General features: G+C 38.8%; 1 protein-coding gene across 3 annotated transcripts; it reads right to left on the reverse strand.

Annotated features, from left to right (window-relative positions):
- Positions 1-19: 19 nt before the first annotated feature.
- Nhe2 (Na[+]/H[+] hydrogen exchanger 2) lies at positions 20-18,001 on the reverse strand. Of its 3 annotated transcripts, XM_083081030.1 has the most exons (18): positions 17,004-17,996; positions 15,894-16,922; positions 13,583-13,846; positions 11,310-11,506; positions 9,721-9,977; positions 9,116-9,333; positions 7,792-7,994; positions 7,094-7,183; positions 6,567-6,637; positions 6,008-6,223; positions 5,787-5,922; positions 5,305-5,445; positions 5,147-5,216; positions 4,960-5,064; positions 4,642-4,743; positions 4,182-4,349; positions 3,757-3,915; positions 20-2,623 (listed from the first exon to the last, which is right to left on the reverse strand). In XM_083081030.1, exons 2-18 carry the CDS (start codon positions 16,354-16,356, stop codon positions 2,367-2,369), a joined length of 3,117 nt encoding a protein of 1,038 aa, XP_082937156.1. In that variant the 5' UTR covers positions 16,357-16,922; positions 17,004-17,996; the 3' UTR covers positions 20-2,366. The 3 variants fall into 3 exon arrangements, with proteins under 3 accessions (XP_082937156.1, XP_082937157.1, XP_082937158.1); XM_083081032.1 differs by having other exon boundaries at positions 2,484-2,623; positions 3,732-3,915; positions 15,894-17,996; XM_083081031.1 differs by lacking the exon at positions 4,642-4,743 and having other exon boundaries at positions 15,894-18,001.

Here is an 18,001-nt window from a genome sequence, read left to right on the forward strand (position 1 = left end):
AAATAAAAATATCGATATATAACGGTCTTTTAAGAAATAAACATTTATTTTCCTTTTAACAAATCAACAGCGTTGAGACTAGCACCTAAAAACTAGTCTGACGTTTTTTACCCGGTCTAAGTAACTAAAGGCCGCAAGGAATATTCCATACGAGGGGAACTCCCAATATATTCATGCAAAATCATTCCTATCTATCGTCGGAGAAAGTTTATCATTTTTGTTTTGTTTTATTTTTCTTTGAAAAAGCAAACTTATATTACCCTGTCATCCTTGTGCGAAAGTGGTTCAATATCAGAGATTATGTATAGTCAATTAAGTGCTTTGTAATATCGTCTAGGCAAAAGTATAATATAAGCGTATAAAAATGTCTCCAAGAATCATGGAGTAATAGTTAAAGATTAAAAGAGACTCGGTTTTATTAAAAGTCTAAGCTAATTATGACGGTAATAAAATTGCTGTTTATCGTTATAAGTGATACAAAAAATAAATAAGAAACATCGCGATTTCATTTTCCACATGTGAAATTTTTCGGGACGCTCGATGACAAGGTTCCATTATTCGCGAGACGATCTCGTTTAATATATATAACTCTATTATGTAATATTTTTGACAATATTTTGATAAAATCAATTATCTCAATTATCTCAAAGATTTCTGTCGACGTTCCCCTCGACTTTTGAAATGTAGAGCAGAGCTGGACGCGTTTCCGCTTCCTGTTCTACGCCGAGCGATGGTTATATAATCGCATTATTAATTATTAGTAGAATAGACTAGTGTCATTACTAGCGAGATAGAGTAACAAGTTTAACAATAATAACTAGAATACCAAATACTCTATTTCTGTCGCATTCTGTGCCTCTTTTTTTCTTTCTCTTTCTAAAGCGAGGAAATAATACTAAATGTTAACAAAAATAGCAAGGATGAGGATGCTGTTGAGAAAATGACGATGAGAATGCCGGCAATTTTCTAGCATATTTTTTCTAAGAAAATTTGTATGTACATGCTGTTATTTTTTCGCTAAATATTGACCGAGTGGTGCCGCGGTGCCGATGTTAACAATGTGTCGTGACAGTGTATTACGCACTACATGCACCATATTACACACGAGTGTATCCATTTTTTTACAGGAAAAATTTTTTAAGGCCATACTCGAAAGGAGAACGGCGTGCACGCTATGCATCTCACTCGCGCTGGTTCTATATAATGTAGTTGACTGAATATCGCGCAATTGTTCGCTTAAAAAAAGAAATTTCCTAAATACGACTGAAGATGCGCCGCTATAGGATATTATTTATACCGCGGCGTACTTCGTGTCATGTATGCGTGCGTACATGCGTCAAAAACCGTAATAACGGGACGCGACACACTTAATGCTAGAAGCTGCGATCAGACTAACAACTTGGTCCATAAGCGAACAGTGTAGTTCACTTTTATTTTAATCAAATGACAAGTTGCAGCAAATGCAATTCTCGTCCGATTTTGTGCATATAATTTCAAGTTGATAGTCTAACCGCGAAGCACATAGCAGCGATGATCGGACAATGCAATCGCAGAGTGAGTTCATCGTCGAATCAACCTCCGAGAGAAGGAACTCGTGGTAAATCTTGAGACAAGTCATTTGCGGCGGCGCGCGATGACTTTTCTACAAGATATTTATCGATAACACTGACAAATATGAATTTTGTTCAAGTACTTCCACAGTCCTTAAGGCCACGATTCCAAGATAGTCCTTACAGACGGATTTAGCAATAAGCCTTTGCTCTTGACAAGCGCCTTCGATTTCGCGAATAATAATTTTTTGCAGGAAAAATAATGGTGGTTGAAATTTCCCTATCTTAGTACACTTATCATTCCATTTCCTTCCAATTCGCGTAGCGATCAGAGTATCTAACGCAAGCAAAAGATCCCTTTAATGAGATTTATTGTGTTATAAAAGCGGAGAAACTTATTACTTAACTTTTAGAAAAATATCTCTTCTCTTTTCTTCTTCCTCGCGTAGACTTTTTCTAATCAGCGCGAGTTTTCGCGTTTCCTTATAAATATATCTCTTCTCGTATAAAATCCAAATCGAAAACATTTTTCATTTCCCGTTGCACATTATCCTTTCTGAAATTTATTCATCGCTTCTCGCGATTTAAACAATTACAAAGCAAGACGCGTCAACGAGATTCGGGCCGCGACTCGCAATAAGTTTCCTCCTGCAAAAGGCGGCTTGTCAAGGGCAGGTCCTCTCAAACGGGGGCACTTGGGCGTCGCAGGAGCGAGGTGAGCAACGAATGTCGCGACGGTCGTCGGAAGGGTCGACGCCGTCGACGATCGACATCCGCGTAGACAGACTGTCGCTCCTCGGCGACGACCCCCAAGCGTCAAGCCTTCTCCTCTTCCTCCTCATCCTCCACATCCTCCGACGATTCCGACGTAGAGGAGGTGATCAGGGCGGTCGACAAGCTCGGCATCTGGGTGGACGAGCAGGCGAAGTTAAGACGCATTCTCTGGGCGCTCCAGCAATCTGGCAAAGAGTGAGAACCGTCGTCTGTCGCTGTCTTGTCCAGCGACAGCGTCCGCTCGGCGGAGCCGAGCTCCATCATCGACACTCTTCGTCTTGCGGGCACTCTCGGGTTGCCTGAAGAGGGAGATGAAAAGTTTGTTTGAGAAAGTTGCAACTTTCACAAATAGCATCTTGGTCTAGTGCTTATGTCGTAAAAGAAATATGTTTTGAAAAAATTTTAATATAATTAGTTTTAAGAAAAATGTTAACATTTTTATTATTTTTGAAATTTCAACTTAGAAATTAAGAATTTAATATTAGCATAATACAGTGTAATGTTTCATTTTTGGTATGATTGATTTTTTTACAAAATAGTCTATTTTGCATGTCATTTTGATATAGAATAATAAGATTGATACATCATAAGAACTGAGTATCTCAAGCTAGATTAAATAGAAACTAAACTTAAGTATTAAAACTAATTATTAGAAGACACCAATGCCCGCCGCGGCTATTGCAAATATATCGTAGCGGATACCAATGTTCATATAAGAAACTAGATCTAAAAAATATACAAACGGTTTCATATACAGAAAAAATAAGTAAAGAGATTAAAGAGGCTTACTATTGTTTACTTCTATTATATAACAATATTAATATCTATTGCAAATTAAAATTTACAATCAAGAATCAGACTTCTATAAATCAATTAGACATTTATGCATGCAATACATTTTAGAGATAATATTTTTACAGCAAAACAGCAGTTAGTATGTTGTGGGCGGCTTTCGTGTCGATGTTCATTTTGCAATTGCACATAAAAATAACTCCGGACGTATAACGCAATGTGAGTGACGCCCGTCAGGACGCATTAAAAAATAGCATACGTCCAGAGGTTCTCAATATTTTGCGTCTTCGCGTATTATTTCGCATACTTTCGAGCGTTTTTTTTTATTTATTTCTTATGTTATACTTTGATTATAATTTATAATCGTTATTGAGAATCTTCCGAATTACTACTATTATAGAATTCGTTTGAAAATTTCTCCGAAATACACAATTCTTGGAACATTCAGACATATGCGCCGACAGTATATCTCGGTCAAGAGCATTTCTTCTACACGGTTTCAACGAATATAGAATAGAGAATAGAGTATACTTATATATATGTTTATTTCGGCTCGAGATACGCATGAGAAAGAAAGGGGAAGAAAAAATAAAACATAAAATACAACACACGTACCCTCCTTCTGCTTTGCGTCACGTACCCTTGGTTTTAACGGGGGAATCCATTTTAGCGGGGGTGTACTCGTCCGTCTCGTCCGCCTCGTCGACGGTCTCCTGGCAATCGATACTGTCGGGCGTGCACACGCTCTCACGTCGAAATAGGCCAATCACGGATTGGACTTTCGGCTGTTCGATCCCACCTAAAAAAACGAAAAGACATCGCTAACAGTAAATAGACAGTAAGCTCTCTTGAACGTTTAAATATTTTTTAAAAGATTTTCATTTTTTCTTTTAGAAAAAAATTTTTCAAGAAATTTTTTCTTTTTTTTTTTTAGAAAAGAACGTGTGATTAGGACGTTATATTGAGGAGGAGAGGGTTACAATAGTCATTTACATTTTTATAAGAACCATAAAAAATATATCAAATTAATATTTAGTAATTAATCGATCTGTCCTCATTTTTTACCTAAGAAAGTGGCAGAAGGCGAGCTGTAGGCGAGGTATTCTTTATTGGAGCACCAAGCTGGAAATTCATTCTGCTTGATTGGATGACCTGACTCATAATCGTCCTCACGTTTCCACGGTAACATGGTTTCCGTGGCCGTGGGGGTGGTTACCCTGTAACTTTCTGCGCCTAAATCAAATATCGCAGATAATTTCAAAAGAACAATTTCGAAAAAAGCACCGAAGTGAAATTTGAAACCGTTATAATTTCGGCAAGAATGCAATCTTCGTTACTGTAGATAGAAAAAGATCGGAATTCATCGATATTATACCGGTTTCAATCTAAGATTTCAATTAAGACAAATAGGCACTCGAAAAATAATAGCTAGCAATATAAAAAAAAATATGCAAAAAAAGAGAACGGTTCGTAGAGCAACACAAAGTCAACGCTTGGCCTTTTTTTTCTCTTTGCGAGAACATACCGTCGCGTCCTATTTTCAAATCTCCTTCGTCCGTATTTATTGTATCCATCGACGTCGTAGCAGTGGTAGCGTGTTGATTGTCCGCGTTTACATTGGGCGAATCTTCCGTTTAGAGATTTTAAAATTTATTAGTTATGTGGCTATTTTTTTTCTTGAAAGAGCAATTAAGTAGACATATGTGTCGCGAGAGATATAATTTTGGCTATCAGAAAGAAAATCGAGATCGTTTATTTTTGATCGTTTATCGCTGCATTTGCGTCGACATACTCTTTAAAACTTTTCGATTTAATTCAATAATTCATAAAAAAGTTTTCTTACCGGACGTTCGTGCGGTGAACGTGATTGCCGAATCCCAATCCTCTTTGCTGGAAGGCTTTGAGGTTTCTCCGTCTTCTAACTCGTACAGCACGCCATTGATGTAATCTATTGCAGGATTATTTATGACAAAATAACGAAACTTTCTCTCTCGAAGCATTATTAATTATCCGCAATATTTTACACGTACCTTGTGTAAATAATTTTGTCGAACCATTTTGTTGAAATTCTGGGAAACTGACATGATTTTGTTTGCCATCCTATACAATTGAAATCGATAAATGAAAAAGAAAAAATATCGAAATTAAACATATAAGAAACGATCGAAAAACATTGATCAAATCTTACTTTAAGCAATCTTTTGCTGCGTTTATGGCGATGCTTGTGTTCTCCCATCATTCGTCGAATATTCATGTGCATTTTGTAATTGACTTGTGTTGACAAATCGCGATCGTTTACTGCATGTCGACTGTAGCTCAAACGCCGATGCTAAATGATTATATAAAATCTTTATGCCTTATATATATATAAATTTCAAATTTGTAAAAAAAATTGTCGCAACTTGGAATTTTTTTAAATCAATATATGAAGATATCAAATCTATATGTATACATATAAGTTCTAGCGAATAAGTTTTTAAAGTTACAATTAAGTAACAAAAATGTCGCGATATTTCATTAAAAATTAAATTGTTTTAAAATTTCATCAAAGAATATCAAAAATTGCCAAAAAATAAAATTGCTATTTTATATTTAATATATTTTTTATGAAATAGATCTCTCATATATATCATGAAAAGATTAAAAAAAATTTAATCATAATCTATTTACCCTTTTGTATGGTTTACAAAGCTCCTCGGCGAGTAGATGATGAATTCTCGCGTCCGTTAAGTCTTTTTTGGAAGGATTGTACTCGAGTTCCTGAAGATCGATATTCCATCCGCTCTCGAGTTGGCTACAGCTGGGACTAAAAAGAACAAGAATGCGATTAGATTGCGCTTTTATTTTAATACGACAATTGTCAGCAGGGGAAAGCCACAAGAATCCCGTACCTTCCGTTAAATTGTCCGGTATTACTGTAATTGCGAAATATCGCTGACATGCTCTCGGTGCCGCTAATATTGCCAATAGTAGAGGCATTTCTTCTTATGTAATCCAATGCATCCTTCATCGCCAGTTTCGAATAAGTTTCTAAAATTTTCGGTTCAGCGCCACAGTGATTTCTCACGAGATAAGGTCGGATGAATCTATTGTCGAATCGTTTGAATCTACGGCAAATCAGATCAGATGCTGTCTTGAACGGGAAAGTATAGGAAATATCTTGATGGTTATTTATTAATAATTAGTAAATAATAATCACAATAATTACAATTTTATTATAATTGTTATGACCATGCAATTATCACACTTTAGAAAATACAAATTTTTATTATTTTTTATTTTAATGAAGAAACTTATATTAAAAAAGTTTTACGTCCATGTATGAAAGATACAAATTCATTAGTTTTATCTTACTTCTATTTATGATATCGGCAATTTTATGCAGATCATTGTTTGATTGATCTCAAGCAATTAATTGAGTAAACAAAATTATGCTGCTAAGTGTCTTACTTATCTCGCACGTGGTAGTTGCCGTGTTTTCCCAGAATATCCTCGATACCCGCCATCGTATGATCCATTATCTGAGAATTAGAAAAGCGATTATTTATTTTTCAGTTCGCGCGACACGAACAAGACGTGCGAGATGTCACAAATTTACAATACGAGGATTTGCTACGCGAGCAAACGCAAACGTAAGCAGAATGTTATATCAAAGTCCTGGTGAAAATTGCCGTTATGTACACATTCTATAATGCGGCTTGACAATGACAAACGTTATCCTATTTCATATATAATTCGACCTTATTCTTCGTATCGATTGCATCGGCTGGTTCTGTCGTTTCGTTGAAGAAAAATACGTCGGGATTCGAGGGACAACAGACTTATTGTGGTGGTAACACACACACATAAATCTCCGAATAGAATTTTATCGAATTTTTTTACATTTTCATATCGATCTCGTACATCTCAATTTTCCTCGATTTTCGAGTCACGAACGATAGCAAACGCCTTCGAGATGCTTAAATTGTAAAACGTACCCTCTCATGGATTCTCTCGTTCATTGTCGGTTTCCTCTTCTTAGCCCTCTTGACATTGAGAATTCTGACGAGGGGTTTGATGGTGATTCCCTAGAAATAAAAGCGTGAGCGTTATAAGTATGGTTGTCATCGCGACCATTGCTGACGCGAACCGGATTATCGGTTGGCGCCAAGCGGAGAAAAATGGCTGATAACATGCTCCACGCAAAAGTGTATGCTCAAGTATGTGCGGCATAGAGATATTAGGTTTCCGATCGATCGCGCAACAAAGACACACTTGCATAGAACGAGTTTTTTCTGTTTTTTTTTTTTGCGGCTTTTTTTTTATCAGACTCTTGCCGCTCATTAATCGTCGATTAAACGGACGATCGATTTAGCGGCGGAGCCGCGATCCCTTTTCTTTTTCTCTTCGCGTTCTCCGCTCCGAAAATAAAATAATCTCTCATCGGAGAGAAACGCTCTTCGGTATGCACACGTCCTACCTTTGGTCGCGTCTCAAAATACGCACGAGTCATCTGTTCCGAGGAAGATACTCCGTCGACTGGGTCCATCCGGTTTATTCGAGTAAAGTCTATATTTTGCACTTCATGGAGAAAGACGTATGTCGTTATGCAACGACAGTTTGCATCAACTTTTGTAGTAGTCTATCGATCTGTCGGTCACGCATCAAATGCAATCTTATGCGACCGTAATCTCACCTGAATAAACACGGTGAAATAGATGACGGCGATAGTAGTGGTGACGAACATGGGCTGTAGGGATACGTGTTTGGGATCTATGAGGAGCACTAAAGCGAATGCCACGGCGCCGCGTAAGCCGCCATAGGACATCACAAACTTCTCCACTTTGTCCAATTTGTGCAGCCGAAACTGGTTTGCCAGCGCCGTGAGCACTATCACGCCTGAAACACATGAGGTCAAGCATGATTACAACATGTATTACAACTGTAATACATGTCCCAAAAATGTGTAACATTATTCGATACAATATGTTACACCGCAGGATAACTAAAAAAAATTTTTAAAAGGATATATATATTTTTAAATTGATTTTTTAATTATATTTTTAAATTTATATATTCCTGATTTTATAGAGTAGTCCACGTCTATCTCGATGCATAAGATGCCAACCTATTATATCTAATGAAACGTTTAACAGAACAAACACGTGGCGTTTCGGGCTCGCCCCTATTACAAACACATGATCAAGCGACGAATTGTCCGGTTAGGAGAAGAAGCCATAAGTGAAGCGCGTCGCACGCGCTAATACGCGTGACGTAAGATGCTCGTGTAAGCAGGAGTCAATTGTCTTAAGTCCCATTATGATTTCATCGTTTAATCACATCGCCTTACATGTCGTTTCGCTCGCTGGCAAAGCCCTTAACGCCCGTCCAGCTACTCCCGGTCAAGGCCCACGCGATCGTGTAAGAATTGTTCGATACGAATACTATTTTTATCACGCTACTTTTTCCTTATTTCTTATCTTGTAAGTTTGTTTCAACTCTTTTCCATGCTTATAGTTTTGCACGTTGAAATTATTATTATTAGAAAAAAAATTAATAAAATGAAAGCACATAGACACATATACACACTGTACACATAGGAAGTGAGAGCTTTTATTATTCATTAATTTAAAAAATAATTTACTCTTTCTAAATTTAAATTTAAATAATCTTTTTATCTTTGTATGTTCTTGTGACTAAAGATAACTATTTTTTTATCAAGTAATTGGTTTTCCACTTAAAAATATTTAAAAGTTTTATCTATATATTTTATTTATGCATGCATGATTATATCATAAAACAAAATTTGTAAGTTAGAATTAAAAAAAAAACAAAAAAGCAAATATGTAAATTTTTATACAAGAGAACATGTAATTCAAAAACAATTAATTATTTCTACAATTAAAAATTTAAAGTAATTTTTTGGGTATTCCATAATAACTATTTAAAAAGAATAAGAATTTAGAGTACAAGTTGTAAAGAGGAATTTTCTAAAATTAAAAAATCTAGCTTTTACTTGCCCACAACTCGATAAATGGAGCAGAAGAGTATCGTCATGACGATGAACCATGTGTTCCAGTTGTGAGTATTGTTCACTGTGGCGACACCAAGGAACATGAAAATGATTGTCTCTGAGCTACTCGACAGCATCTTCATTGTATACTTGACTGTCGTATGGGACTTGTGTGATATATTGGCCTCGACATAATTTTTCATAGTAATGCCGCAGAAGGTTATTCTGAAATAAAAGAATCGCGAGATATAAGATGAATAGCATGACAGTCATCGTTACTTCGATAATTTTTAAAGACCACGAGCGGCAATCTCATCTGAAACGCGAGCAATTATGACAGATGAAGCGTACTATTTAAGACGTTCTATTTAATGCTGTTTCGTTTAATATCTTCTTTACGGCAAGTCTCTCTAGCGCATTTATTTCAATTCTTTTTGATTCGTGTACTAGTATATTATCGAGATTCATTGTGAATTGTCATGATTAATAATATTTTTCGAATCACGATAAAGACATACGATTGATATTTTTAATCATTGAATTTAGCAATGTTGAAATTATTTCTCGAGGCTGGAGATACTAATCAAAAATCGAAGCCGATTATTTACTTACGCCAATATACCGGATAAGTGGAAGATCTCCGCGCTGAGGTAAGCCAAGTACGCCATCACGAATATGAAGATCGGCTCAATCACGCGCACTTGATAAGTAAATCTGGTCACGAAGCCTGTAGCGAAACCCCAAACTATACCTATGAATACTCCGCCGATCGCCACCACCAAGAACGAGGCTAAACCCGATAGCACATCCGTGTAAATAATCCTGGAAGTGCCCATCTCGCTGTACGTCTCGAACATGTGATAGAGCACCTGCGTATCCGTATTAAATGGCCTTTTATTTAAAGTTGTCGCAATAACCTTTGACACTTTCCTTTGCTCGCTTCACATACACAGCACGAATCTAATGGATCGTTAGCGGATCGTTAGCGACCGTTAGCAACCTTTTTCACATTCTTACTCTTTCTCACTCTCCGATCTGGCTCCAATTATCGCAAAAAAATGAAACAGCTTTCAAACGACCAATTAATGACCCCGTACTACGAAAACAAATTATAAATGAATGACAATAAGAGTGATATATTGATTTTATTTATTTACGGAATGTTCAATCTCGCTATGTAACAAATAAAATTCGAGCAAATGAATGAAATTCCCGTAGTCGATATAATTTGCGCAGTTATTTTTATTTTTCGTTAAACGATACGAAAATGTATTTTTTGAAAATTAATTGCTCGAGAACGATATTAATAACCGTCGAGGCGCCTGTATATTTAATAAAGTCGTCACGATGGCCGTGTTTACAAGACGCGTTTGCATTATATCGTTTTGTTTTATTTAAGCGAAACATCACAGATCGCAAATCGTATGTTTCACGAGCAAATACGATATTTATTTTTAAGTGAGGCGAAGGTATTTGGTACTTAACTCGCGCTTATGGACAATGTGATCGATATTATATCGATCGCTCGTTGACGAGTCGCTTGTCGTTTCGCGAAATCAAGTAAGCTTTACTATTCTATCTTCATCTACTTATCAGATATTTTAATGCGAGGGGTTGACAGAAAAATATTAATCTACGTCAGTTTCAGGGTCAACCCTAAACGCGGATGTGAGAAAAGCAAGAAATTGGGTCATACATAAAATGACATCAAGTATATTGATCATATCTTTCCTCTCTTGTCACGTTGTTATTGATTATTTGTATTCGCCATAGTTCGCGCAATTATTAAAATATTTAAAAATTAATCTTTTTGCTATAGTAGATAGAAATATATGCTTCACCTCTTTTACTCTTCTGCGCGTATTCAATTTAATTGTTTTACTTTACGTCTATAAAATTTTCTGATATTTTCGCGTTAGAAATATTTTTATCTATTATATATGATTATTCTATGTTTCAAAAGAAGAAAGATGTAGATATTTTCTTCCATTTTCCTTCTGATTTATTACATGTAACACAAAGATCTTCGCGAACGACACGCGCGACCAAAGTTGATCGGTTTTAATCTTCATCTTTCGGACTTTTAACAGTTCACGACAAGAAAAAAACAAAGATTCCTGTAGCTTCATTGTCCTACCTACGTAGCAAATTCCTTAGCATACACAGGATCATGCAATATAAATACATAATATAATACTCACGACAGTGACCGCATCGTTCAATAAACTCTCTCCGAACACGACGATGTAAAGTATCTCATTTACATGGATCTCCTCGAAGACGGCCAACACTGCCACGGGATCGACGGCGCTGATCAACGCCGAGAATAGAAACATGTCGAGAATAGGCGTTTCACAGCCAAACATGCCGCTTTTGCCCAATAACCATAGTGACGCACCTAAGGTAGATATAGCGTTTTGTTTAATAAGAACGCGCATCTGATATTTGATATTCTTATCAAACCGAAACTAATTATCGTCGAATTATCGCTCTTAATCCAATTTCAGTATATCCGAATAAATTGTCAATTTAGCGAGATTATTATTATCCTATCGATCCGCAAAGTCGTTGAACGCTACCACGATATGAGAGAAAAAGAGAAAGAGAGAGAGAGAGAGATTAACGTTGTCAAAGATAGAAATTTACATTATCGAATACGCCGCCTCGCCCACGCGTTATCGTACTTATCAAGGCTTTCTTTTTCCCTCTCGGCTAAGATATTAAGTCCTCTTACGATGATTATGGTGTAGTTTTTAATCTGCTTTGATCGTGTACATTAATTGAGACCGCAATTTCGTATTATCGATCGCTGTTATTGTTGTGCTCACCCCGAGTTATTTCTACTTCTAGAAGTTGCACGACACGTTTCTAGAAAGGTAAGAAATTTTTATTTCCGCCGCACTTTTTCATTTATTAATTCGATTAAAATCACTAGGATCTATCGCGATAATTAACAGTACACGTCGTTAAAAATAATTAAGTCTTAATGTGACACTTTCGCGATTTTTTTTATCCTTTTATCTTGTTTTATGTACTTTCAAAAATCATGGAAATTTCGTCTTCTGATCGAGAAATTTATGTTTATATTTGAATATTCATTTCTATATTAATTAAGATTATAAGTAGTTATAATTTCGATATTTGGCAGAATTTTGGTATTAGTTTTTTATGGAAACCTAATAAAAAAACAATCGAATCGCAATTAATTACAACTATTATTTCACGTTTCTCTGCTGTGTTTATTAAATAAAATCTAATTATTCGAAATATGAATTGAGAAATAATTCAAAACTTAATATTGATTAAAGCCACAAGAGCTGAAAACGAAAATGTTTTTCTCGCGGAAAAAGTTTATAATATTTATTTACGCAACAGAGTGGTGCAAAAAAGAGTGATTTTTGCATTCATAATTTAAATTTCGTAAATAATCGTATAAATAGTTTTCATTTATTTTTTTGTTATTAATCTTGATTAGTCTTGGCGTCTCTTGTAATAAAAAATAATTGTCTGAAAGATATGACACTGACAATCTCTTTATGCGAAGTCTTCAATCCTAATCGATTATCATATCCGTCTTTTACGCCCGTCATATCTACTGCTCTTAACGAGACTTTATCGGATGCTAAATTTTGATTCATATTCTATCAAACATCACATCAAAATTTTCCCCTTTTTTATCGCAGCAATAATTTCGCTCGACATTATCATGGAATCACCATTGAAACAATCGCGCTATCATTATGATAATAGTTATCACCAGGATATGATAATCGCGATATAGACGCGAATAACGCACATGTTCCCGCGCGTCATCGCGACGTTTCATTCGACGTATGCGCTATTTTCGTTCGCGTTTTCTTAATCTGCGTTTTCTCCGCGTTCGCAGGTCAAACATCTGTGCGAATAAATCGCGAGAAACGAAAAATGAAAATTCCATCGATTTCTTTCTCGCGTATGCATAAATTAACTTTTACGAATTTTGATATATTTAATTTTATGATCATTTCTATTATTACCTAAAGTCTCAAAAGCATTGGTAATTTTTTATACGGATTGCAAGTTAAACTTAGATCTGATTCTTTTCTTTTATCTTTATAGATCTATTCATTGCATAAATTTTGAAGTTTATATATTTTTCTATATTTGAATTTCTTTATAATTATTAAATATCTATTTTCAGTTAATTTTTAATATTGTTCTCATACATGAGCTGTCATAATTCTCTAATAGTACCAACGTTTATATTTCATGGCATTTTATGTCCGAGATCACTCGGATAACATACTCAGTTTTGTCCCCTGAGGTCCTAGATAGGTGGTTATCTATGTTTCTGAATCAACGTACGTGGGCGAGGCGAAAGCGCATCCGAGTTAAAAGGAGCGGCTTGCGTCGAGGGAAAAGAAAAAATTTTAGTCGAAAATTTGCCCGGTGCGTGGATTGCACGCGCCGACCGTGTGGTCATCGCTTTACCGACCTATCGACATTGTATTAAATATAGTCCCAAGGACGGCGAACAGCAGTATCGTTCCGAGATGGTCGAAGAACAGCCGATTGGGCATGAAGTAGCCAGCGTCCAAGATGATGGGCGGCAGCATGTACAGGAAGAACGTGTCGGGGGTCAGGGGCGACACGTGGACGCTGCTCGCCTGGAACAGCAGGAGGCCGACGATTACGCCGACGGTGATCAGCAAGCAGGACTCCGGGAAGATCTTGCTGAGCTTCGGCGCCATGTGGAAGCCTGAACGTCGAACGTCGTGTCGCGTTAAATGTCACATTTTTATTATTTAAGAGAAAACGGCGATCGAAAATCAGATTCTCAGGGTTCAGGAATTTCGATGCTGCAGAAACGTGAGAGTGACCTCCAGCCGTGTTTACAGCATCGGAAATTGAACTCACCAAGGGACCTCGATCTCGATCTCCGTTAAAAATGATTGCGACAGATATGCGCTACCGTAGCAAAGATTCCAGGTGCAACATGTCGCGTGAGTGCTTTGTAGTTTTTTATACTCGGCACGATACTTCGTAGTGGCCCGTTCACGTGCAACCGCATCATGCTATATCGCACAACAATACCCGCCATTTGAAAACGGATATTTTATACATTGCTTAATGAAAAAAATACATATATATATATATATATATATATATATATATATATTTTGTGGAATGTTCGCTTCGATCGTGTGTCATTCAAGTATAATAAATGAGCCGTGAATGAAACAGCGGTATAAGCTACGCTGATTCATTGCGGAAAACAAGAAAAGCATTCAGTTCATTTTCACTTTATATGATAGGAAATATTTCTGTAACAGGAACAAACTCTGAAAATTCCATCCTTAGAATAGAGTAAATGTATAGGGTCGTGTTTTATTCTTAAGTTCACGCTTTTACTTGAAATTCTTTTACCGTTATTCGCTATCAAACGAACAGAAATATCAGCGATATAGATTGTTCTTCTTTCATTTCAACCATGTCTCGTGCTTACGTGCTTTACGCGTGCATCGACACGAATGAAATTGCATGGATCGCAGAGAAAAATTGCATCCATCGTGTACTATATCGCTCGAACGAGTATCCGGTAAAAATGGAATAGTTATATTCGAGTTAGTCCGGCCATGGTGTGTTAGACAAGGATGAAGTCACGCGTCACAAGATATTTTATTCTCAAATTTTTCGATACGCTAAAATTACATCTTTATTCATTGCAAAATGCAAAAAATCGTAATCTCTCCATCGAGCAATTTCTCAAGAGCTTGCAGGCAAACTCGTTATATATTCCGCTGATTTATATGAAATAGATCACAGGTCAAATGTGTTGAAATGCAAATTTTCAGCCATATTTTCGATACAATGAGAACTCTTTGTTCGCATGTCGCGCAAATATTCATGTATATTAAATTATTAAAAATGAATTTTATTGCAGCAAAAAAAGTGTAATGAGCCTTGCATAACGTAACGAGTATTGTAACTTGGTTTTCAATGACATTTGCCACGTTTTTGTTACGTAAGCAAGTGGAAAAATATGATGCGCGCTAATGTATTCACATGGAAAAGCATCGCTGTAAAAATTGGCATTGGTCTGATATGCACAAGCGAATAATAAAAGTGTGGCAGATGTGTTTTTGATTATAATGAATGCAAAACATGTTTACAATATGACAATTTTCAAATAATACATTGTCTACCGTGATATGTAAAATTATATATTACGTATATTAAATTGTTTTGTCTAGTTAACTGTTTTTAATTTTAGCGCATATTAAAAATACGGATTTAAAAAATTTAATTATATAAGAATGCCCTAAGAGTTATAATTAGAAGCGACATTTTTATTCTTTTTAGTCTTTTTTATATTATACTTTATTGAAGATTGATAGAAATCATTATATTTATCGTAAGAAACAATGGTATTTGATTTAAAAAATGTTTAACACTCATAAAGAGTAAAGATTTCTTAATGATAAGTATACTGATAAGTGTATTGATGTTCACAAATGTTTCGAGAGAAAATACATAACGTGAAATGTTGGTTTCTTCGACTTTTTATTTAAGAATTTATTTGATTTATCAGAAATGTTTACCGCAAATGTCATATCTGTATGTCTGTCGTTACCTACAATAAGCTCGTTCTCAAATATCGAAAGGCTTGTTGTTTACGTCGAAACGGCATGTCCCAAAAAGACCAACGTCTCACGCCTACACGTATCTTTTCCCGATCATATCATCTGAAGAAAATAAGAAAATAAATCTCGTCCATCTCCCACGCGAAGCTCGCCGACACTTACCGATTTTCGCGAGACTCGCGAAGAAGATCCATATCCCGATGACGAACGGCGTCTCGACGCGCGGAAACTCGACGTTGATGATGTGGTACTCGGGCTTCGGCGACTGCTCAACGCCTTGATCCAAGGAAGAGGCACCGGAGGGAGCGGCGAGCTGCTGCGAGCCCTCAGGATGTTGCGCGGCGTCGCTGGCCGACGAGAGGCTGCGCAGGGTGGCGTCGTTCGGCGGGGCTGAGCGGGCGACCGGGCCCATGGGTCCGAAGCCCAGGCCGGGATACGCGCCGTAGGGGTCGCCGGGAAATTCGCCGGTGTTGATCTGCGGCCCGTGCGGCGCGGTATCCTTCTCCGCCGGGATTCGCTCCGCGGATCCGTACTCGTGGAAGCGGGCGAGCGCGGCGCGGCCGCATCCCGGACAGCAGAGCACGGCGACGAGGAGCACGGGAATGATCATCGCGGCGAGGCCCATGTCGCCTGCCTCGGCGAGTCGACGGATCGACGACGACGACGACGGTGCTCCTGTTGTGGACGCTTGTCCGCGCCGTCGTCCGCGTTCGTCCGTCGCCGGTGAGTCACTACTGCCGCTCGCTGTACCATCAGAAGGGAACCACCTCGAGTGCACGACGAGCACACGCTCGCGCGTTATACGTTACAACTTCCCCCGCGACTGGCTCCCCTAATCTCACCGCGTAGCGGAGCGGACAGGGGCGGTTTACCTTCGATGAGCTCGCTACCCTCCGAGGGCGATCACACATATACGCGCACCGCCACCCAACGCCACGTCCCGCGCGTGTCCCCGCAGCGTGATCGTTTCCTGGGTCACGCTATACGGCACGTTGATCCGCCTCGAGTAGAGAAATTTTCTCTCTTCCTTTCCTCGGAGAATTTCCCGTGTCTTTGGAAAATCTTCCTTCTACACTTTTCTCTCCTTCAAAAGCTAATGTAGTCTTCGTGGTACACCGCGAGAATATAATGTTTTAGGGAACAACGAAACTAAATTATTTCATTGCGATCGCTCCGGCGATCGAGTACAGACTGAAGCCAAAACAAACGACAATAACAAATCGCGGCCGTAAATCATGAAAACGTCAAATCCAATAATTAAACGTGACTCACACTGCTTCGGCGCCAAGAAACATCGCGCGCTACGATGACAGCTGCTGCTGGCGCTCCATGTTCCTCGATGCGCGAAAAAGCATCGAAAGAACGGCGTCGTCGGAGCACGATCACTATCGTCGGGGATACTCGCACCTGGTCCGAGACTGAATGAAGACTCAACCGCGATCGCGATTATAGGAGCCAAAAACAGCCGTCTCTTGGCTCGGAATCTTGGACCGTCCTCACGATTGCTTCGGCATGTGCGAGCGAATGTAAACTAACATAGCTTCGACACCTCGTGTGACGCGATTGCGACCGATCGGACGACACGTCGCGTCTCCGAACGACGAGGAAACGACGGTCAGGAGCTCGTCGCTCTCGAGCGACGCTGCACGTCTTACGCGCCGCTCGCGAATAACGGCGACATTCTCAAGTCTTGACGGCGGGCTCGCCCGGCGGCGAGCGCGAGGCTGATCTACGCGCGGCCGCGACGGCCCGAAGACGACGACGTGGTGGAGGAACAGGAAGAAGCGTGACGACGATAACGCCAACGTATCGCATTATGATAAAGTACGAGCGAACGGCTCATCGAACCGAACGTATAAACGTCGCACCTTCGCCGGTGTCTCTATCGACCGGTCGACGCACAGCAGCACCGCACGGTCGCGTACTGAGGTGGCGTGGGGCGACAGCGACGGCGACGACGCCGATAACGCCGAGCGTTCCAACGGGAAGGCGCGCTGCCGAAAACGCGCGTTGGCGCCGTCGCCCCTGTCCTCGTCGTCGACGAGGCGGCGATAGGTATACCGGGTGACTGTGGATATAGAGCTCGATACTTCTCCCTTTTCTCGCTCTCTAACTACCTTCGTCCCCTTTCCTCGATGTAAGCTTCTCTTGGTCGCTCCCACCCGATAGAAGCTTCCAACCAGCTGATCGTCGATGAAACTCGCGCAAGCGTCGCGACGCCTCGATATAGTTACCCTAAACGGCAGCGGCGCCGAGAACGCCCGCACGTT

This window comes from Camponotus vicinus, unplaced genomic scaffold, assembly GCF_025532165.1.
Source record: "Camponotus vicinus isolate PSW18456_S1 unplaced genomic scaffold, iyCamVici1.0 SCAF_10, whole genome shotgun sequence".
In the NCBI taxonomy this organism is placed as follows: domain Eukaryota; kingdom Metazoa; phylum Arthropoda; class Insecta; order Hymenoptera; family Formicidae; genus Camponotus; species Camponotus vicinus.